The 23,918-nt window shown below is 44.0% G+C and overlaps 1 protein-coding gene across 5 annotated transcripts in view; it reads right to left on the bottom strand.

Moving 5' to 3' along the window:
• Nucleotides 1-23,918, bottom strand: part of vav2 (vav 2 guanine nucleotide exchange factor) — a 210,530-nt gene that overhangs the window by 22,063 nt on the left and 164,549 nt on the right. For 3 of the 5 annotated variants that reach the window (XM_063073773.1, XM_063073777.1, XM_063073775.1), the window contains 6 exons: nucleotides 22,715-22,801; nucleotides 19,563-19,648; nucleotides 17,976-18,108; nucleotides 17,131-17,145; nucleotides 5,820-5,929; nucleotides 889-990 (listed from right to left, as the gene is read on the bottom strand). In XM_063073773.1, the coding sequence (XP_062929843.1) occupies nucleotides 889-990; nucleotides 5,820-5,929; nucleotides 17,131-17,145; nucleotides 17,976-18,108; nucleotides 19,563-19,648; nucleotides 22,715-22,801 (533 nt within the window). The remainder of the gene's footprint in view (nucleotides 1-888; nucleotides 991-5,819; nucleotides 5,930-17,130; nucleotides 17,146-17,975; nucleotides 18,109-19,562; nucleotides 19,649-22,714; nucleotides 22,802-23,918) is intronic. The other 2 variants (XM_063073776.1, XM_063073778.1) reach the window with 1 other exon arrangement.

Genomic DNA, 23,918 nt, shown 5'->3' with positions numbered 1-23,918 from the left:
CATTTCGCAGCTTTGGGCCTATACTCACTGGAATTTAGAAGAATGCGGAAGGGGATCTCACTGAAACCTACTGAATGTTGAAAGGTCTAGATAAGGTGGATGTGGAGAGGATGTTTCCTCTGGTGGGGGTATCCAGAACTAGAAGACACAGCCTCAAAATTGAGGGGGCGACCTTTCAGAACAGAGGTAAGGAGGAATGTCTTTAGCCAGAGAGCAGTAAATCTGTGGAATGCTCTGTCACAGACTGCGGTGGGGCCAAGTCCGTGTGTACATTTAAGGTGGAAGTTGATCGGTCAGGGCATCAAAGGATATGGCAAGAAGGCAGGTGTATGGGATTGAGTGGGATCTGGGATCAGCCATGATGCAATGGCAGCGCAGACTCGATGGGCTGAATGGCCTAATTCTGCTCCTATGTCTAATGATCTTAAGGTCTTACTAGACAGTTACCAGGAAACCATCCGATCAGCACCGCTGTACTTTGGAGTATTTAATAGCACTAAGAGGTAACACTATCAGTCACACTCTGGACAAAAGAGATACCTTACATTTAATATTCTTAACCAGTCTTCATTATATCTCCAGTCCAGCTCTGAGATACTGAGCATGGGCCATAACACCTATTCATGGTGGTGTCAAACCATGCGGGATGCACCATTTCAGCAAATGATTCCACCATTGACTGCTCCTCAGTACCACCCAGCGGTTGCTAATTAATTAATAATATAGTAATCATTGATTAATTATTGTTAACTATGTCTTCATTTAAAAAACTACTTAATGCAGAATAGGACCATCACCCCAGCGCATTCTGAAACCCTGCCCCCATAGGATCACCGTACACCTCCCATCCCCCTATCTTAGGGCCACACAGCTTGCCTTCTGTTTTACCTTAACAACATCTTGCAGGCTTTACAGTTTGTGAATTTGTCAAACGTCGTCATTTGGAAATTATGATAATTTGCTGTTGCTTTCTCAGGTTTAATATTTGATCTGAAAAGGAAATTAATTTGAGAAAAAAAAACATCAGCAGGCACTTCTTTTAACTATCTAATTAAAGCCTTTTAATTTTATTCATCCCCTAATCTGAGAAGCAGCTGCTTCTACGATGCACTCAGGTGAGAAGAATTGAATGCACGGTTGATGTATACTGTGGTACACCTGGGAACAGGAGGAAATCATCTACATCCTCAGGACTATCCTGCTGTTCAGTAAAATCATGGCTTATTAGCATCTTAACTCCACTGACATACTTTAATTCTGTAATCCTAAACAACATAATTCAACAAAAATATACCTTATTTCAAATGGTCCATTTTAATACCAGAAAATGTATACAGTATACAACCTGAAATTCTTACTTTTCACAGATATCCATGAAACTGAAGAAAAACCCCAAAGAATGAATGACAGAAAATGCTAGAACCCCAAAGCACCCTCCTACGCACAGGTAGCAGCAAAAACGTCAACACTCTCCCATCCCCCCACTTGCTCCGACAAAATCCTCAACCCCCCCCACCACCACCACCCACCATGCAAGCAATAGCAAAGCCCCCAAAGAGACCGTGATCTACAGTCCAGCAAAAACTACTGTCCATCCCAACACTTTGACATCTCAAGACAAGTTCTCTCTCACCACTAGCGAGGAGGAAGAGAGATCTTTCCTACAACAAGAGGGGAGACCAGCAGCTCTCTGTTCCGATGTTACAATTTTCCGCGTCACTTCTCCGAACCCCCGACTCGAGGACCAACAGACTCTCACACATCATCAAGGGAGAGTGTTCTGGAGTTTTGAATTAATCTCTTCTTTTGTGGGGAGCAGGCCAGATTTCCATTACATTTTGAGTTTACCACATTTCCTTGCAAACCCCTGAGCCTCAAGTTATGGCTAAGCCCAATTATTTGGGTCACCCTACCACATTCCCTCCAATTACCCTATCAAATCAAATCATTCATTCATTCAACGAAACACCTCAAAGAGGTTCCAATCTCCAGGCTTAATCTATGAAAGCCTTGTAAGTTAACTGTCTTTGTGGAGGAATCATTTTAGCAAATCTGCACTACATCATGCATGCTGTATCTTTTCTGAGTCTCATTTGATCTTTCATTTCTGGGTTTGGTATCTCAGACAGGAAATAGCGTAAGTCAGGGATGCTGAACCTTTTTTGAGAGCGGGTGCCCAAATGGGCGATAATCTTCTAAAAATTCTCTGGCATGCCATGCAACACACATAAAAGTTGCTGGTGAACGCAGCAGGCCAGGCAGCATCTCTAGGAAGAGATGCAGTCGACAGTACCTTTTCCTAGAGATGCTGCCTGGCCTGCTGCGTTCACCAGCAACTTTTATGTGTGTTGCTTGAAATTCCAGCATCTGCAGGTTTCCTTGTGTCTGGCATGCCATGGTAACTTTGAGCATAGATGATCACTGATTAATAAATTAGTAACAATTTTGATGGGAAAAGTATGTCCTTTGCTTATTTATGTGGATTTATTATTTTACTATTAATAAAAGTATAACAGAGACAGATTGAAATAAACTATATTAGAAAACCTGTTCAAAAATCATTAATATTAATCTTTTAAAAAGACAATAATGCCATTACTAAATAGTTTTGTTATTCTAACTTTTTTACTATCAAAATATTGATGTATACATCAGGTCTGTGAGGATTTCAAAATGGATCATTCAGCATCATATGTTCTTGCAACCATCTAGCTGGCTCCAAGCCAGCATGAGACATTTCCAGTGGTGAAATCTCACTGCTCTGAGATGGTAAAAATAACATCACTCACTGCTTCATTTGGTAGCAAAGATAATTATTATGCATCCTTTTATTATGGGCGGGGTTTAAAGAATTGAGGGACAGCACTGCACGTCACGTGCCGACAAAACATTAGTGCGTGATATCTTGGGAATGGGTGCCTAGTTACACTGCCCCTGCCATAGATGATATAGGTAAAAAGGTAAAGCTCCTCCCTGCGCCTTGTTTGGCGTTATTGGGTGGCAACCTTGCTATTTGTTTAGCATTGGTCTGTTTTACTAGCTCAACACTCAACAGAGCATGGATAGAAAGTGTGCATGGAGTCGGCCGGATTAGAACTGGGGACCTGTTGTTCTGCAGTCCGGTGCAGATCCCACTACACCATTGGCACAGACCATAGTGACATAGTGCAGATTCATTAGAATGATGCCTTAAGATTACAGTCTTTTTAAGCCATTCCAGTTGAACAAATTATTTGATTTGACAGGATAATCCAAGGGAATCTAGGTCTTCTGGTAAGAAGATCAAAACTAGTGACAGGCTGTAAGAGATTACAGATACTGATCACAGAGCTCTCCCACTGTAACCCTCCTGGAATAAGTGGGAACACATCTCATTCTGCTTCATCGAGCAGATGCTGGACCAGGAGAGAAACACGAGGAATGCAGTGAGGCTCACAGTCTCTTTGTCACTTGAAGACACTCATCATCCACCCGCACTGACTGGAGCAGGAGCTTCGTCAGTGCACAGACAACGACCTTCTGACAGTTGCCGAGATGTGGCAAAGCTGCCGTCATACAAAATCTGGCCAACAGGTGTCCCAAGGTGTAAGAAATTGTAAAACGCTTTTAACAATGCAATATTTAAGTCCACCACATTGCAAATATGTGGTCTAAAGTCACAGCAAAGCAGCTGAGTTACACATTGACCCTTGTAAACTGCTCACAAAATCCACAAAGTGAGTGGTGTTACTGGCAGAAGACCCGATCAGTTCTCAGTTGGAGTGATCTCCTCATCCTGCCTTATGTCTTCTCAGTATCCCTTTACTAGAATGCTTCACACTCTGCGTGGTATCCTGATATCCGGGAACTGGGGGGGCATTAGGTATGTTCTTCCATGACACTGGTTCCTGTATCAACCTACCCTGAAGCACACAGGCAGTATCACCAACTTACCCCGCCTTCTGCTGGCTTTTTGAAAGCAGAAGTGTGGTCCACTCGTCCAAACACTCCAGGCATCTGCAATGCCTTGAACCCTGACACCACTGGGTCTACAATACTTTGTCTCCCCGATTGACTCAGCCTTGCTCTCAGGTTCAGAAGTTCCTTGGGATTCTCCTCCACGCTGCCCTGTTACTCTACATCCACGTTGTCATGCCAAGTGAAGGAAGGTGGAGGTTAGAATTCCAGCCTCTGGAGTGACCACATTTCCTCTCGTCACTCTCATACCATTACCCGGCCCTGCCTGTGCCTGTGAACTGATGGTGTCCTGCCTCCCTATACATACTGGACTGGTCTTTAGGCGCCCCCCAGTTTTCTTCCCAGAAACATCAAAGTATCCATAACCAAATAAAAAATCAAGGAAGGTGAGCATATCTTCGGATCAAAAGACACACTTCGAGCAAGATAATCTTTGTAAGGGTTGCTCATGCATTTGCCTCAGAGGACTTAACCTGGAGTCCCATGTCTGTCACAACCACGTCTCTTGATCAATCCCTCCCCTGCCAATTTACTGCCCAACCTACAGAGAAGTGTGCACAATCAGGATCAACATCAGGAACTCCTTTATAGCCTTCTACCGACCCTCTTCCAGGCAAGGAACAAAGTAGTTACCGAGTCAATGAGAGAAGCAGACCTTTCAGCCCAGTATATACATGCTGGTATCCAAACAGCCACTGGCATTACTCATACATTAATCCCATCTTTTATACTCCCCGCATTCTTATCTACTCCTCTCAGGTTCCCCTGCTCTCACTAGGGGCAATTTACAAAGGCCATTTAACCTCCCAGTCCATGTCTTTGAGATGGCGAAGGAAACTTGAACACCCAGTCACGTGATGCAAGATTGCAAGCTCTACACAGATAACACCAGAGATCACAGGAAGCATGAAGCAATGTTCCTACTATCCAAGTCACCCAAGTAATTTAGGTTATCCTTAAGCAGCGCATGTCTTACCATATTAGGTATGCGCCTAAGTTTAAGATGCTCACAGCCACAAAGAAGTGCTAAGTACTTTGTCAGCTGTGGACACTTATTCTGGTTGCAAGTGTTCTTCACTAATATATTTATATCATGTTTACCGTCCAGACCACCTGGCAGTACAATCATTTAGTGATAAATGAACCTCAGTGACTTTCAGAAGACACAATTTCCCAAAAAATTGTAACAAGCCCTCAACCCGGGATGTACACCGCATACATTCTCTGATATTAAATTGAACCATTGAATTAATCAGAAAAAAACAAAACTATGAAGCACCTGCCAGAATAAACATTTGAAGAAGACTTGAGAGGAAAATAAAATAGCTTTGACTAAACATGAAACTGGAGCCTAATCACTTTGCTCCGTGTATTAGCAAGGCATTCGGAGAAAGTCGAGCAAAAAAAAAGCTCCACTCATCAACGTTGCAGGGACCTGCCCTCTTTTGAAATGGCATGTTTCCCATTTAATCACTTTAAAAAGTTCATCACCTTCCCTCCTTCCTTCAATTATCCAGCTCTCCTTGGTTTTAAAACCCAAAATTCCCCAGTCTTCTTCAACATGCTTTGTAAGTGTACATTGGCTTTCAATAACTTCTGTACTTGGACCTCCTGAATCACATTTCAAAATGCCTTACCTGCCACAGTTTCTCCTGCTTGTTTCAGACATCAGTGAATGGGGGAGAAGAGAGAATTCTGGATTCCATTTCTCATAATCAAGTCATACATGATTGTCACTCCAGACCGATTTCATAAGTTAAATTTCAGTCCAGAATAATCAGTACACTGAGTTTTGAAAAGCAGCTCATTATAACATCTCACGGGGCTTACTGCATCAGTCAAGAGGTTGCTAAGAGACTTACAATGCCATTTCAAACTGCTCCATCCACTTCCTCTTCATTTCCTCTGTTTTGCAGAACAGCTGGAACCCCTGCTTGCCCTGGAGGTGAATTAAATAAAATGCGTAGGACCACTGAAAAACAGAAAAGCAAAGCCTCTCAGTTAGAAACACAGGAAAACAATGTCACCCACTTGACCCCTCAAATTCAGCCCTGCTGAAGGCCAGATACCCAACGAGGGGCAACTACTGAGGAATAAAGTCACATTATTTCTATTTTGTTTCATGTATTTAGTTTGGGGTTTGGGCATTATCAGCAAGGTCACCAATTTTGACCCACTCCTGATTGCCCTTGAGATGGTGCAGACCTTATGAAGATTGGGTTGTCTTTTTCAGGACCTAAATCCAGCAACAATCAAGGAGCAGTAATACATTTCCAAATCAGGACAGTGAATGACTTATACTTTATACTTTATTGTCACCAAACAATTGATACTAGAATGTACAATTATCACAGCGATATTTGATTCTGCGCTTCGCACTCCCTGGAGTACAAATCTATAGTAAATATTAAAAATTTAAATTATAAATCAAAAATAGAAAATAGAAAAGGGAAAGTAAGGTAGTGCAAAAAAACCAAGGCAGGTCCGCATATTTGGAGGGTACGGCCCAGATCTGGGTCAGGATCCATTCAGCTGTCTTATCACAGTTGGAAAGAAGCTGTTCCCAAATCTGGCCGTACGAGTCTTCAAGCTCCTGAGCCTTCTCCCGGAGGGAAGAGGGGCGAAAAGTGGGTTGGCTGGGTGGGTCATGTCCTTGACTATCCTGGCAGCACTGCTCCGACAGTGTGCGGTGTAAAGTGAGTCCACGGACAGAAGATTGGTTTGTGTGATGTGCTGTGCCGTGTTCACAATCTTCTGCAGCTTCTTCTGGTCTTGGACAGGACAACTTCCATACCAGGTTGTGATGCACCCTAGAAGAATGTTTTCTACGGTGCATCTATAAAAATTAGTGAGGGTTTTAGTGGACAGGCCAAATTTCTTTAGCTTTCTCAGGAAGTAAAAGCGCTGGTGGGCCTTCTTGGCAGTGGACTCTGCTTGGTTGGACCAAGTCAGGTCATTTGTGAACTTGACCCGAGGAACTTAAAGCTTTTGACCTGTTCCACTTGCGCACCACTGATGTAAATTGGGTCATGCGGTCCGCTACTCCTTCTGAAGTCAACAACCGATTCCTTCGTCTTGCTGACATTGAGGGATAGGTTATTGTCTTCGCACCATGTCACCAGGTTAATTTCCTCTCTGTACTCAAACTTATCATTACCCGAGATACGGCCTACGATTGTGGTGTCATCAGCAAACTTATATATTGAGTTCAATGGAAACTTGGCTACACAATCACGGGAGCTAAATGGAAACTGCAGACAGAGCTGCTCCTATGCATCTGCTGCCCTTGTACTTCCTGACAATAGAAGTTATCACCTTGAGAGCTGGGGTCAGAGGAGCCTATGTGTTCACCAACAATGCGTTATCTAAATGGTAGAAATTAATAAACACAGGGTGGTCAATGGGGTACCAGTCAAGTGGTTTACTTTGGGTTGTGGGGGTGGCACGGTAGCGTAGTGGTTAGCACAACACTTTACACTACCAACGACCCGGGTTCAATTCCCAGCACTGCCTGTAGGGAGTTTGTACGTTCCCCCTATGACTGCGTGGGTTTCCTCCGGGTGCTCTGGTTTCCCCCCACAGTCCAAAGGCATACCAGTTGCTAGGTTAATCGGTCATTGCAAATTGTCCTGTGATTAGGCTGGGATTTAATCAGGCATTGCTGGACAGTGCGGCTCGAAAAGCCAATGTCAATAAATAAATAAATATAGTCCCAAGAGGTATTGTAGCTGCATTCATCCAGACAATTGGAGAATACTTCTTCACTTTCCTAATTTGACTAAAAGGTGCAGGAAAGGCTTTGAGATGCTTGCTACAGGATTACCTGCCCTGGACTGCTCTTGTAGCCGTGGTATTGATGTGACTGGTCCAATTGAAATTCTGGTCAATGGTGATCCCCAGGTGCTGAAGGTGGGGGACTCAGTGATGGCAATGCCATGGAATGTCAAGGTTTTTAGTTAGACACGTTTTGCTGGAAATGGCACAAATGTCACTTGCCCACGAATACATCTTGTTTCAGACTTGCTGTTTGTCAACTTGGACTTCTTCGTTGACTAATGAGTTGCAAACAGAACTGGTTCAGTCCATAAATGGCCCACTTGTGACTGATGGATAGAAGGTCATTGATGAAGCACTGAGGATGGATTGGTCTAGGACACTCCCCTGAGGCTAGGATGATTGACTTACAAGGGCCACAACTATCTTCCTTTGTCCAAAGCTTGGCTCCAACTAAAGGCGTATTTTGCACTTCGCCACTGATGTCAGTTTTACCAGGACTCATTGATGCAAAACTTGGTCAAATGCTGCCTTGGCAAGGGTGGTCAATATCAGCTCCATGTTCAGAATTTGGGATCAACTCTGTGACGATGCCTGGAACTTAGTTACTCTCAAGAATCTTAACCAGGCACTAGTGATCAGGTTACTCATGACGAAGTATAACTTGACAGAACTGTTGATGAAATTTTCCATCACTCTACTGGTAAACTAAGAGTACACCGAATAGACAGTATTTAGCCAGAATTGATTTGTCCTGTGGCTTGTGAACAGGCCATAGCTGCGCAACATTCATACTATCCAGTAGATGCCAATGTGTATGAGAACTCAGAGAACCAGAGTCGCAGGTCCATAGTTGCCTGGTCGCACAGGTAACCATTACCTTAAGCCATTTCTTGATGTCAGGTGAAATATGTTGAATTTGGTGAAGACAAACTTTGATGGTGGGATTTCTGGATGAAGCTAAGGTAGGTTATCCACTCGGCAGTTCTGGGCAAAATAATCCGTAGCTTCAGTTTGGACTTAAGCACTGACAAGCCAGGACCCAACGCTGTTGAGCATCCTCGTTTTGCTAACTGTTCAATTGTACACCATCCCTAAACGTAGTGGGACAGCCGAGCTCTGGTCTGATCCATTGGTTGTGGGATTATTTAACTATCTACTGCATGTGGTTTTCACCCTTTAGTGTGCTGCAGCTTCTCCAGACTGGCACCTTGGCATTTTCAAGCGCAGTTGACGTTGCTCCTGATTTTATGTATTTTATTTAGAGATACAGCACGGTAACAATCCTCTCTGGCCCAACGAGCCCTGCCAGCTAATTACACCATGTGACCAACTAACCTACTAACCCATATGCTTTTGGAAAGTGGGAGGAAATACCAGAGTACCCAGAGGAAACTCATCCAGTCGCAGGAAGAATGTACAAACTCCTTACAGGCAGGGGTGGGAATTGAACCCAGGTCACTGGCACTGCAACAGCATTATCTGAGTTACTGTTACTTTGCCCTTCTGCAGCTCTTACTGAACCATACTCGATCCCCTGGCTTGACAGCAGTGTTGGAGCAAGAGGAAGAGCAAGCCAACGAGTTACAGTTATGGTGGCTCAGGGCCCCTCATGGATGCCTGTTCCATTCGCACAAATGGAGCGTCCAATCACAAATGAGAGAAAACCTGCAGATGCTGGAACTCCGAGCAACACACACAAAATGCTGGAGGAACTCAGCAGGCCAGGCAGCATCTAGGAAAAAAGTACAGTCCATGTTTCTTTTCCTAGGTGCTACCTGGCCTGCTGAGTTCCTCCACCATTTTGTGTATATTACAATGGAGGGTGTCTTCATTAGGTACATTTAAAGTGGAGGTTGGTAGGTTCATGATTAGTAAGGGTGTCAAAGGTTACATGACGAATGCAGGAGGATGGAGTTGAGAGGGAAAACAAATCAGCCATGATCGAATGGCAGATCGGACTTGATGGGCCAAATGGTCTAATTCTGTTCCTATGCCTTATGGTCTTACGAAAATGGGGCATTATGAGCAGAGCTCAGCTCTACTGATGATATCACAGATAAATGTGTTTGCTACAAATAGACTAAAAGAATATGGTCAAATGCATTTATCTTTTGTGTTGGTTCAGGGACTGGCAGCCTTGTCCATCAGCACCCATCCAAAGTCAAAGCTGAGCTTCTCGTCATATGGAAGTGTACACATTTGAATAGATGCAATGAGAAACCTACTTGCAGCAGCATTGCAGGCATTCACTCAGTGGCCACTTTATGAGGTATACCTGCTCGTTAAAGCAAGTATCTGATCAGCCAAACATGTAGCAGCAACTCGATGAATAAAAGCATGAAGATATGGTCACGAGGTTCAGTTTTTGTCCAGACTAAACATCAGAATGGGAAGAAATGTGATCGAGTGACTTTGACCATAGAATGATTGCAGGTGCCAGACGGGGTGGTTTGAGAATCTCAGAAGCTGCTGACCTCCTGGGATTTTCATGCACAACATCATCTAGAGTTGTCAGAAAGTGGTGCAAAAAACAACACAAAAAAAAAACATCCAGTGAGCAGCAGTGCTGTGGGTGGAAACAACTCGCTCATGGGAGAAGTCAGAGGACAATAGCAAGACTGGTTCAAGCTGACAGGAAGGAGGCTGCAACTTAAGTAACCACACATTACAACCGTGGCGTACGGAAGAGCATCTCTGAATGCACAAAGTGTCGAAACTTGAAGCGGATGGGCTACCGCAGCAGTAGACGACTAACGTACACTCAGTGAGCACTTTATTAGGTACGGGAGGACGAAGTCAAGTGGCCGGTAGGTGTATAGAATCATATAAATGGTATTCATAAGGGAAACATAAATTAAACATAAATTATACACAATTGTTACAATTAGAACAAAATCAAAGTCCATTTTAGTGCAAAGTGATTAACGAAGCCATGGTGTTTCTAAACTGCACTGATTACTGCTATCCAATCACAAACAAGAGAAAATCTGCAGATGCTGGAAATCCGAGCAACACACACAAAACGCTGGAGGAACTCAGCAGGCCAGGAAGCATCTATGGAAAAGAGTACAGTTGGCGTTTCGGGCCGAAACCCTAAAGTTGGCTCAAGAATTGAATGGTCGAAGGGAAGTAACTATTCTTGAACCAAGCAGACCTGGTGCTATAGGGCTTCAGGCTTCTGTACCTCCTGCCCAGTGGTGGCTGTAGGAAGATAGCATGGCCTGGACGGTGGGGATCTTTGATGGTGGGATGTCGCCATCTACAGGCAGTGCTTCGCATAGATTTTGCTGATGGTGGGGAGGGAAGTGGCCATGACGTATTGGGCTCAGTTCACTGTTCCCTATAGCTTCTTACGTTCCTGTACATTCAAGTTGCTATCCAGGCCTCAATGCAGCCCAGACAGCCTGGTTAATTCTGGTCCTTTTGGAGAAGAGCAGCGAAGACCCCCACCCTAAGAACATCCTATGTCCTTACTGCTTTCAGTCCTTCTTTCAAGTGTTATTCAAGAACAGGCCCTTCCTTAGGCAGCAGTTGAATCCAACCATGACCAACCTCTCAAAGATGTGAGCTGCCTCACCGACTATCACCCACGGCACTCTCATCTACTGGGCTGAAGTGCTGTGAGGGGTTGGTCATGGCTCGAATCAACTCCTGCCTAAGAAAGGGCCTGGATCCACGGCAATTTGGCAATTGCCACAATAGGTCTTCAGTGGATGCAATCTCACTGACTCTCCACTCTGCCTTGATCCCCGGGACAAAAGCAATATCTACGTCGGACTGCTGATTACTAACTACAGCTCAGCATTCAACACAATCCTACCCTTAGTTCTAATCAACAAGCTCCTAAACCTGAGCCTCTGTACCTCCCTCTGCAACTGGATCTTTGGCTTCCTCACCAGGAGACCACAGTCTGTGCAGATGGGAAATAACATCCCCACCTCGCTGACAATCAACACTGGCGCACCTCAAAGATGCGGGCTTAGCCTAGTGCTCTGTTGTCTCTACACCAACGATTGTGGGGCTAGGCACAACTCAAGCACCTTCTATAAACTTGCTGACGACACAACTATTGTTGGCAGAATGTCAGATGGTAATGAGGTGGTGTACAGGAGCAAGATAGATCAGCTGGTTGAGTGCAGTCACAACAACAACTTGCACCCAATGTCAGTAAGACCAAGGAATTGACTGTGGTCTTCAGGAAGAGGAAGTTGAGGGAACACACACTAGTCCGTATCAAAGGATCAGAAGTGAAAAGAGTGAGCAATTTTAAGTTCCTTTGTGTCAACATCTCTGAGGATCAATCCTGAGCCCAACATATTAATGCAATTACAAAGAAGGCACAACAGTGGTTATAATTTATTAGGAATTTGAGGAGAATCGGTATGTCACCAAAGACACTCACAAATTTCTACAGGTGTACCATGGAGGGCATTCTGACTGGTTATATCACCCTCTAGTATGGACGGGCCACTGCACAGAATCAGAAAAAGCTGCAGAAAGTTGTAAACTCAGCCAGCTCCATCATGGGCACTAGACTCCCCAGCATCCAGGAAATTTTCAAAAGGTGGTGCCTCAACAAGGCGGCATCCATCATTGAGGACCCCCGTCACCCAGGCAACCGCTTCTCATTGCTACCATCAAGGAGGTGGCACAGGAGCCTGAAGACACACACTCAACGTTTCAAGGACAGCTTCCTCCCCTCTGAGATCAGACTTCTGAATGGACAATGAACCCATGAATGTTGCCGTGGTATTTTTTCCTCTTTTTTGCACTCCTTATTTAATTAAAGTTTGTTACATATATTTATTATAATTTACAGTTTTCATTTGTATGCATTGCAATGTTCTGCTGACGAAAAACAAATTTCACAATACATACCGGTGATATTCAACCTGAATCTGACAAGATACCATTCCATGACCATGCCTACTTCAGGCTGTACTTGACTGGTCTGTGGGGTACGTCTTCCCACTTATATCCAGTCCAGCTGTTTGAGAATTGGGATTGGCAAGGTCAGGAGCAACTCTGCTCTGTCTGAATTCAGAGCGGAGGTTGATGCCGGGTGGTCTTTCTATTTTTGTCCTTTTTGTTTCAGCTCAGCGGTGATGGTACAACTGAATGACTCACTGAGTAACTTCACAAGTCATTAGCAGGCCTGAAGTTACATGTCAGCCAGACAGGGTCAGGATGTTGGACTTCCTCTCAAAGATAATAATGAACCAGAGCAGGTGGTAACTATAATCTGATCGTTTTCGAAATCTCCATGATTAGGTCACATTATTCTTGTTTTTCTAGTTTCCAGAACTTATGTGAACTTCTACTTCACAGTTGTCATGGTGAGACTTTAACTTGGGTTTGTGGATTGTTAGTCTAGGCAATTAGGTTCCTGGTTTCTGAACTACTGCTACTCCCAAATACTTTTCAGCAGAAACACTCTCCTTAGACTGAAGCTCTCTCATTTTTTTCTGCAGTCACTGATTTGCTATACTGCACTGAGGTCCTGGCCTCATAAATATCTTTGTTCTTAGCTCCTAGCCCCAGAGTGATCCCTATCCCATACAGATCCATCCTAACCTTGCCCTTTACCACTGGACACCAGTGGAGTTTACTCCCTCTGCATCCACTCTTTAGTCTCAGCTCCAAACAGCTTCCACTGATTTACCCAACTACACTGATGGTGATTGTATACCCCAGGTCGGACAGCTGCTACCAAGGAAACGCTTGGGCTTGTGCTTTTCCGGTTGTGTTGTTAGGTCAAGTTGGTGGATGAGTACACTTAGCCTGGGAATCTGCTCTGCTTCAATATGATACAAGGGGCTGAAGAAATTTGTGGTCACTGACTTTAATTCCCAGCTGTCACATTTGCCCTTTCCCATTCATGGAGCTTTCCTGCTAATGTAACATTCTGCCATTCTGTTGGAAACACTCTGCCTATTTCACACTCAAAATTAGGATATTATTAGATGCCTGCAATATAAAAAGCCACAGTTAATCAAAACCAGTTGATCCCTGGTTAGGTTAAGAACCTTTCCTTAATCCAGACATTCCCGGATGTTCAGTAGAGTCAAATTCTTTCCCCGCATGAACAGCTGGGAGAGGTGGAGGCAGTAATTCATTTCAGCTGCAGAAGACCGGAGTCCAGACAAGAAGAGTGGAACACAAACCACGAGCACTAAACAGGCACCTGGCAACCATCATTGGGTAAATGTTTGCCTCGTAACCAGCCCGCCTTATCCAGCAACACAAACTTTCCCCAAATAAAATGATTTAGTACATAGAGTCCTTGTTATGCATGAGGAGTAGGGGCAAGTACTTTCCATAACTAAAAGACAGATATTCCTCAGGCCCTTTCATCTGTAAAAGCTTTAATACCAGTGGCCATCTCATGTTCCTAATCATCGCTGTGGAAGCTTTAAACATAATGTGGCGATGGTGGTGGGAAGGGAGCTGTCTTGCAGAGATTCCCTGATTCCTCCTTGAATCCACAACAACATTCATCTTTCACATGATCTCTGTGAATTGGAGGCCACTCAAGTCACACAGCCAAAGTTGTTCCGTGACATGTTTACTTTTGGGGCCATGCGGTTGTTTTGCCTGGGGTTAGACAACAAATCCATCCAGTGTTGAAACCTTTCATTCACAGCTCAGGCCTAGTCCCAATCCTGTCCTAATCAGAGTGAGTGTATGGTTTAGATGGCTTAGCAAGAAGTTCCAGGCAGAAGTGACTCTAACACCCAGGACACCACAGGAGGGGGCTCTGGAGGACCATTTGGTGTTTACCAACATTCTCACCTTATGACTACCTGCAGAGAAAGCCAACAGATTAACAAGGACAGGAGGAGTAAGCAGTTGCCTGACACAAATCCATCCAGCTATCCACCCAGTGAAGTGTCATGCAAAGATTACCTCAGGCAAATGGTCACCTGACAGCCGGAAGAACTAGCTGCCTCCAGGCAGGTGCTCACCCAGTCATCAACGTCCCCAGCTACCTATCACCCCGCAACCACGTGGTCAAACTTTCACCAAGTAAGAACCAACCAGCAGCACAAAGCTTCACCACAAAATGCGGAGGGGGTTTTTCCAACGGTGGGAGGGTCTAGGACCAGGGACACCACCTCAGAATACAAGGGTGTCCCGGTAGAACTGAGACAAGGAGGAATTTCTTTAGCCAGATTGGTGAATCTGTGGAACTCATTGCCACAGAATCAGTGGAGGCCAAGTCACTGGGTATGTTTAAAGCGGAGATTCATTAGTAAGGGCATCAAAGGTTATGTTGTGAAGGCAGGAGAATATTGTTAAAATAAATAAATCAGCCATGATTGAACGGTGGCATAGACTTGAAGGGCTGAATGGCCTAATTCTGCTCATATGTCCTATGGTCAAAACAAATATCCAGTAACGAGTGAAGAAAGCTATCACCCTGGATAAATGTTTATCCAGTAATCAGTAGCACAAACGATCATTAGATAAACATTTCCTGGTAACCATTAGGACAACCAGTGAACATTCTACCAGTAACGATCAAAATAGATGATTAGCAAGTAAGTCAGTAATATCAGGCAAAGATATGTGTTACCCTAATCTATTGAGTACAACACTCGGATTCCAGACGCTATTTCATAAAGGGGGTTAGAAAGCCCTGCTCTGGGCTTCCTTCCTTTGTCCTACACAGGTGTCCCCCGCTTTTCGAACGTTCGTTTTACGAAACTTCACTGTTACGAAAGACCTACATTAGTACCCTGTTTTCACTTTCAGAAGGTGTTTTCACTGTTACGAAAAAAAATACAGCGCGTGATAAAAAGCAGAGCGCGCCCCGAGCAGCCGCTCTCCCCCGGATTCGGAACAGCATTGCTGAAACACGTGCCTGTGAGCAGCCGTTTGCAAGATGAGTTCTAAGGTATCGGAAAAGCCTGAAAGAGCTCGTAAGGGTGTTACACTTACAGTAAAACTAGACATAATTAAGCGTTTTGATCGTGGTGAATGAAGAAAGGACAACGTGAGTTTGGCTTGTGGAAGTTGACGAACATGATGTTGAAGAGGTTTTGGTATCCCATCACCAAGAACTGACAGATGAAGAGCTGATGCAATTGGAAGAAAAGAGGATAACAATTGAAACCAAATGAGTAATGATAAAGTACGACTTTAATTTTGAAAGGGTACGTCAGTTTAGGAGGTATTTGCAGGATGGTTTGAGTCCTTATTAAAGAACTGTATGATAGAAAAATACACGAGGCTCAGCAGTCAAGCAAGCCTTCCACATCAGCCACAGCAGACGACGAACCTCGACCTTTGACGTCAAGGCGGGCAGAGATAGAAGAAGATGAGCTGCCTGCTCTAATGGAAACTAACGATGAGATGACACCCCAGTGTCCCACCACCCCAACCCCCGGGCCGCGGACAGATACTGATTCGCAGAGAATGCAGCAGTAGCCGGGGGGCACACAGCACATCTTTAAGAAAAAAGCTGAAATAAACATGCTAATTAATTAGGTGCCACCAACATGTAATTGTCGGGCCAGATCAAAGACGACGCAATCGGAAATCAGCACTGATCTGGGCCGACAATTATGTGTCGGGCGGCACCTAATTAATTAGCTTGTTTATTTCGGCTTTTTTCTTAAAGATGTGCTGTGTGCCTCCCAGCTACTGCTGGACCCCTGCGTTCTTCGCAGCAATGTATCGCTCGGTGGCCTGGAGGGTGGGGGGGCCACTGCACCACCCAAACTCTGACTCAGCCTAACACACCATCATCAGTGTGCTCCGCGCTGTCTTCCCGATTCCGGTAAGTGATACTACACTGTACATACATTATTTCTACTTTATATAGGCTGTGTATTTTTACGTGTTATTTGGTATGATTTGGTAGCTTCACAGCTTAAAGGTTACTGGAGAAAGTGTTCTTGCCAACAGCGCTTGCGTGAGATTTTCTGCCGACGGCGCTTGCGTGAGATTTTCGCTACGGAGAACAGTTCAGTAATGATTGTGGAAAAGTATTTCTACTTTATATAGGCTGTGTATTTATCATATCATTCCTGCTTTTACTATATGTTACTGTTATTTTAGGTTTTATGTGTTATTTGGCATGATTTGGTAGGTTATTTTTGGGTCTGCGAACGCTCACAAAATTTTCCCATATAAATAAATGGTAATCGCTTCTTCGCTTTATGAATTTCGGCTTACGAACCATTTCATAGGAACGCTCTACCTTCAGATGGTGGGGGAAACCTGTACTGTTTATCCGAGATGTTCCTTTATTAAATACACATTAGAGCTCGAGACTGGTCAATATAGCAGCAAAATCTACAGACACCAGCTGACTGATTAAAATCAGCATTTGGTAGGGAGATAATATGGAGGCCACAAGTATTTCTCAGCAGATGACTTGCAACTACTCACCATTTTCCCATGGGACTAGGAAGCATGAAAGAACACAGCAGAAAAGTCAGTCAGCATCGTGCTGAATTTAACAAATGTGAAAAGCAAATGAGATTGATCACAGGTTTCACACTACTAAGGATTCTCTTATCTACTCCATCATATAACACTGCCCGAGATGCTGAAATAAACTAGTAACACCTCTCCAGAGGTTTGTCCCGTCCGGGACCTTTCGGAGTAAAACAGGTCAGAACAGGCCGTCACCTTGAAAAGGGGCTTGCAGGCGGACGGAAGGCCAGTGCTGCAGTAACAGAAGGGATGAACTGCGGGGAGAGACGAGGGCCGTGTACAAAAAGGAGCGTGGGATAAGGGGAGGGCTATCAAAGATGGGAATGGATCTCAGGGGCTTGGGAAAGGGCTGCAAAATACAAGAAGATGCTGTTTTTGATGGTAAGGGGCAGTTCGATTGGGAAGGGGGGGCGATGACCTGAATGGCCTGATTCTGCTTCTATGTCTTATGTGGACAGACAAGTTTAAACTAAATCATAAAAACTTAATGAACATATTGGGATGGGGAGTGCAGCTTTTATTATCCCAACACTGACGCTGGTTTAAATTTCTAAATTCTGAATGTATTTCCCTACCCTAGAGGCACTGTGCACTGACTGGAGCCCAGGTTTCAGTCACAGGAGACATGCACCTTCAAACTCAATCATGCATAAACAGGCACAGTCTAACCACACACGTTCTTTATGAGATTCCAACAGACCTGGGCGCAAGTACATCACCACCCCAATTACACTGCAGCTTAATGAAATCTGCCTGTTGGTTGGAATGCAATATCATTAAGCCACACTCGCAGTTACCTTTCTCAAATCCTTGTTATTCATGGGGTCATCGGTCATTTTATGAGCCTGTAGATCAATTATCTCCTTCAGCTCGTAGTTGTAACCTTTCCGCTTACATACAATCACCGCCTTATCAAAGAGGAAGAGGTACCTGGAACACAAACAGCAACAGCTCCAACAGGGCTCCCCATGCGTTTCACTCACATGAGTCAAAAAGACAAGGCAATACAGCCTCAGCGCCTCCACTAACTCAAAACATTCACCAAGATCAGCTCCACTGGGTATAGGCTCCGGGAGCATTGGTTCACACTGGTGGATACACCATAGATATTGTGTCCAGACGTCACAGATTACGCATCCTCACTGGGAGGAGTTCTCGGGATCCTGACCTTCACAGCTTTGGACTGCATGTCCTCTGTTGTTCTGGACTAGTCATCAATACACATCGCTAAAATTAACTGGTCAGTTATTTATTTAGAGATTCAACACAGTAACAGGCCCTTCTGGGCTAACTGCACCCATGTTACCAATTAACCTTCTAGCCCGTATGTCTTTGGAGTGGGGGATGACGCTGGTGAGGTTTTATCGTGTACAGAACGTGTCACTTTTTTAAAATTGAGAAACAAGGCGGAGTAGGCCCTTCCAGCCGCGACGTCCAGCAAACCCCAATTTTTTAATCCTAGCCCAATCATAGAACAATTTACAATGACCAATTAACCTACCAAGCAGCAAGACCAAGGAGCTGATTATTGACTACAGGAGGGAGAAACCGGAGATCTGTGAGCCAGTCCTCATTGGGAGATGAGAGGTGGAGAGGGTCAGCAATTTTAAATTCTTCAGTGTTATCATTTCAGAGGATCTGTCCCTGGTCCAGTGTGTAAGTGCCATAACTAAGAAAGAATGGCAGAGCCTCTACTTTCTCAGAAGCTTGCAAAAATTTGGCATGTCATCTAAAACCTTGACAAATTTCTCTCAATGTGTGGTGGATAGTATATTGATTGGATGCATCAAGGCCTGGTATGCAAACACCAATGCTCTTGAAAGGAAAAGCCTAAAAAATTGGTGCCTATAGCCCAGTCCATTATGGAGAAAGCCCTCACCACCATTGAGCACATCTACATGGAGCACTTTCGCAAGAAAGCAGCATCCATTATCAAGTCCATGCTCTCTTCCCCCTGCTGCCATCAGGAAGGAGGTACAGCAGCCTCAGGACTCACACCACCAGGTTCAGGAACAGTCATTACCCTTTCAACCATCTGGCTCTTGAACCAGAGGGGATAATTTCCTTCATCTCAACATTGAACTGTTCCCACAACCTATCAAGGACACTTTATTCCATGTCCTCGATATTTATTGCTTATTTATTTATAGTTTTTTTTTCATTTTATATTTGCACAGCCTGTTGCCTTTTGCACATTGGTTGTTTGTCCCTTTTGTTGTGTGTGGTCTTTCATTGTGTTTCTTTGTATTAATTGTGAATTCCTGTAAGAAAATGAAAGGGTTGTATATAGTGCCATATACAATATGTACTTTGATAATAAATTCACTTTGAACTTTTGAACTTTGATCTGCCAGCCTCAGCAAGGTTACCTTCGACATACTCACCGATCCTGTTTTGTTCTGTTAACTGTGGAGCAGACCTTCAATTCACCATCAATCTTTGGTCTCCCATAACTTGCCAGCGACGTTTGCTGTAAAAACAAAACACGCTCTCAGATAAATTTTAATTTCCATGGATTCCCAAGAAAAGCTAAGAACTGCAATTCTTGATCTTCACTCCTTGGTAAACTCCAATTCTCCCTCCAAAACAAATAAAATCCCAAACCTTTCCACCCAGTTATTCAGAAGCACACAACATCTTCAGTGTCCATGCATCCCCAAGATTTCAATACGCACTCTTTAGAAATAAACGTCAATATCCAACTCAACAGCAATATTTTAGCTGCTGAAACCTACTGGCAACTTAACAAGTCCCAGTCTTCAAAGAAACCTGATCCCTAAAGGCAATCTTGCCATGTAAAATATTTCAAGACACACCAACTCTATAAAATTAAAGGCCCCTATTATACTCACTACAGATATACCACAAGGAAAAATAGCTGAGGTCCTCAATTAGAAAGACCCCCTCCACGTACCCCATCATCAAGCCAGTGAGTCATTTTATCCTCTCGGGCACATCATTTATTGAAACATCAAGGTGATTTTAAGATGTTCCTTGAAAAAAAAACTTGGAATATTCCAGTCATTAATTGCAATTGCTGTGCTAATTCAAGGTGTCCATTTGTTAGTCTGGATTTTGCAAACAATTTTGGGGCTAATTGATGTTAGCATGATTCAAACGCATCTGGAATCAGATAATTTAGCTTGTACATCTAATTCTACTGAAATATTGAGGGCACAAGCTGAGAGAAGCTCATACAAATGTCTCACACATGAACAGGTGACCTGAGTTTGTCAGCGCGACTGGAGGGTGCATTGATGGTAGAGGCAGAGCAAGAAACAAGGAACGTCCACTTCCCTACAATTGTCAAGGCAGTTGATGAGGCAAAAGTGGGAGTTTGCTTGATAGTGGACACCTAGGAGACCCCACCTCACAATGTCACAAGTTGTCAGGGGTAACACGATAATTTGTAACACACACAAAATGCTGGAGGAACTCTGCAGGTCAGGCAGCGTCCGTGGAAATGAACAGTTGACTTTTCAGGCCGAGACCTTTTATCAGGACCTGAAAAAGGATCTCAGCCCGAAAGGTCAACTGTTTGTTCATTTCCACGGATGCTGCCTGACCTGCAGAGTTCTTGCGTGTTGTGAGTGTTATTTTGGATTTCCAGCATCTGCAGAATTACTTGTGTTTATCATAACGCAAGATATATTTATGATATAGTAGTGGTCCTAGACCAACCCCGCCCCCCCCCCCCCACAACCAGTAATCCCTTATAAGTCATTCTTTAGAGCACAGAGCTGAGAGAACCTCCTTTAGGCAAAGTGTACAGATATATCCTAGAGCACACATCTTCTCATCCATGCACAGAAAGGTTTAGTATTCAAACATGCTATTGCAACAGGAATTGTGATTATTTCCCATGACGGCAGATGAACAAGCTATACAAAAATGTGGGAGATCCAAGAATCTCCTGCAATAACTGATCTAAAATATTTCAAGATATAAAACAGTACAGATTTCAATGACGGCAGTGAGAGAAAAGAAATCAGACTGTATTTTCCCAGTAGAATGCAGTAGTAATGTGTCAGCTATTCTAATCATTTCTCTAGTAATAGCCTTCCTGACTCTGTGACTGCCATGTACTTTTTTTGCAATATCTATTAAAATAGAACACACTGATTTTTTTCTCTCCTTGGGAAGGTCTTACACAAGAGATTTGAGAAATATGACTTTATCATCCATGTCAAAAAAAGTTAAGTGCTAAAGTGCTGCTACAACCTTGAATGTCACAGGCAACACTGTTGTGGATGTATTGTAAAGACAGCTTCTTTCCTCCCCAAGTAATAACCTCAGCTTTTCACAGTATACAAGGTCATTTGAAGCTAGGAGTGCTCTGAAAAGGAGATGAGTAGAGGGAGCTTCCTGCTGAAAATCCTCCTCACAGTACTATCCCTCTCTTTCACCATTCTGGTGTGGTTCGCTTGGTCTCACAAGTTATGCTGGACAAAAGGAACCCAAGCAAGATGTCCATGCAAAAGTTCTCCTGACAATTCTTACGTGCCCAATGGCATAGGGCAAAGAGCTCCGGTCCTTTTAGGTGAAATACAGAGAGAATATCGCAAAGTTAATTATAGGTGTTGGTGAGGTCTTGACAAGAGTGTCCAAAAAAAGCTACTGATGTGTCTCCAAACAGTTGTCAGCTCATCTCAATCAACAAGTGAACATTAAAAGCTCAAACAAGTGAAAATCTGCAGCTGTTGGAAATCCAAGCAACACGCACAAAATGCTGGGGGGATCTCAACAGGCCAGGCAGCATCTATGGAAAGGAGTAAACAGTCGATGTTTTGGGCTGAGACCCTTCATCAGGACTGGAGAAAAATAAGATGAGGAGTCAGGATAAGAAGGTGGTGGTGGGAGGGGGAGGTGGAGTGGAAGGTGAAACTGTGGGGGGAGGAGGGAGGGATGAAGTAAATAGCTAAGAAGTTGATTGGTGAGAGAGATACAGGGCTGGAGAAGGAGGAATCTGATAGGAGAGGACAGAAAGCCATGGAAGGAAGAAAAGGGGGAGGAACACCAGAGGGAGGTGATAGGCAGGTAAGGAGATAAGGTGAGAGAGAGAAATGGGAACGGGGAATGCTGAAGGGGTGACATTACCGCAAGTTCGAGAAATTGAAGTTTACGCCATCAGGTTGGAAGCTACTCAAAATGTTGCCTTTCCAACCTAAGTGTAGCCTCATTGTGAAACTAGAGGAGGCCATGAATAGACATATCGGAATGGGAATGATAAGTGGAACTAAAATGGATAGCCACTGAGAAATCCTGCTTTTTCTGGTAGGTGCTTGGCGAAGTGGTCTCCCAGCCTGCAAGGGGTCTCACTGATATACAGGAGGCTTCACCGGTCTCCTGCTCTATGGTAACCACACCCTAGGTTTCTTCATGATGGACAATAAATACAGGCATTGCTAGTGATGCCCAGATCCTGTCAATGAATAAATACCTCAGAGACACCATTCCTCTATTGTCAATATCTTACTATCCAACATAACCCAGGCCCGATACCCGCCAACACGCCCCTCTCCAATTCTGCACTTACAAGGTTCTCAATGGAACACTGGAATTCAGAGATCTTCTTCAGTGTCTCATTGTCTCTTTTAACTTCATTGATATACATAGCCAGATCCTGAAATAAAACCAAACGCCCGGTTATTGAAAGACCAATAAACACTTGTCATTGGACGTGATTCGGTACCTCGCCAAGTAAATTGAAGGAATGGATATTCTAATGACTCCCTGTTGTGAGGTATACACTTCCAAAGTACACTGAGTTTATGCTTGAAGCCTGACTTTCAGCATTTTGTAGAAATGGTGACATTGCATTGAGAACCAAGCTGTCAACTTTAGTTTGTTCCTTTATTTATGACTTTTACAAACTTTTCCATTTTGTTTTTTGGCCCCCGTCACATCCCAGGATGAGTTGTGCTTCCAAAGTCAATGTGAGCCCTAGGTGATGAGTGCTGGTCAGATATTTGACTGTGAGGACAGCAAAGCTGAGACAGATCCTGTTCTCACCCAGTACTCAAATCCACATCCCGTTAATGAATAAACAGGGGAAAAAAGACCCCCAAGGATACTGGGACTAGAGATAGTACAGTATTAACACCGCTCCGTGGCACAGCTAATAGTTTCATTGACCTGGGTTCATTCCTAGCCTCAGATGTTGCCCCTGTGGAGTTGCACATTCTCCCTGTGACATTTATGCATTTCCTCCCACATCCCAAAGATGTGCAGAATGGTGGCTTAATTGGCCCATACAAATTGTCCCTATCGTGCAGGCAAGTGGCGGAGTCTCGGGGTGTGGGAGGAATTGATGGGAGTGTGTGATGTGGGACTAGTGTAAATGGTTGCTCGATAGTCAGTGAGCCTAACAGCTTGTTCCTATGCTGTGATTCTATGAACTAATGTGGTCTCTTTCAAAGTCCAGGGGTGGGGCTTTTCATACCTCGAATGTGCATTTGTAGCTGTGGGCTGGACACTTATTGAACGACCATTTATATGCTTTATGTTAGCCCAAAAAATAAAACTGTAGTGTTTACCATAAAAAAATGACACCAGTGTGAAGAATCAAACATGAAAGAAGCTTGCAGACATCTATTCTGTAAATAGTTATGAAAATCATACTCCATATTGAGTGAGCTTCTGATGTTAATCAAATCAGTCAGTAATGGCAGAGAAGTGGATTGCTTTTCACGAGGGAGTGGAGCGAGACAACGATACCAGGGAGGAATTAGTGAGCGGAG

The sequence above is a fragment of the Mobula hypostoma genome, chromosome 21 (assembly GCF_963921235.1).
Source record: "Mobula hypostoma chromosome 21, sMobHyp1.1, whole genome shotgun sequence".
Taxonomy (NCBI): domain Eukaryota; kingdom Metazoa; phylum Chordata; class Chondrichthyes; order Myliobatiformes; family Myliobatidae; genus Mobula; species Mobula hypostoma.
This window is presented reverse-complemented; position numbering and strand designations above follow the sequence as displayed.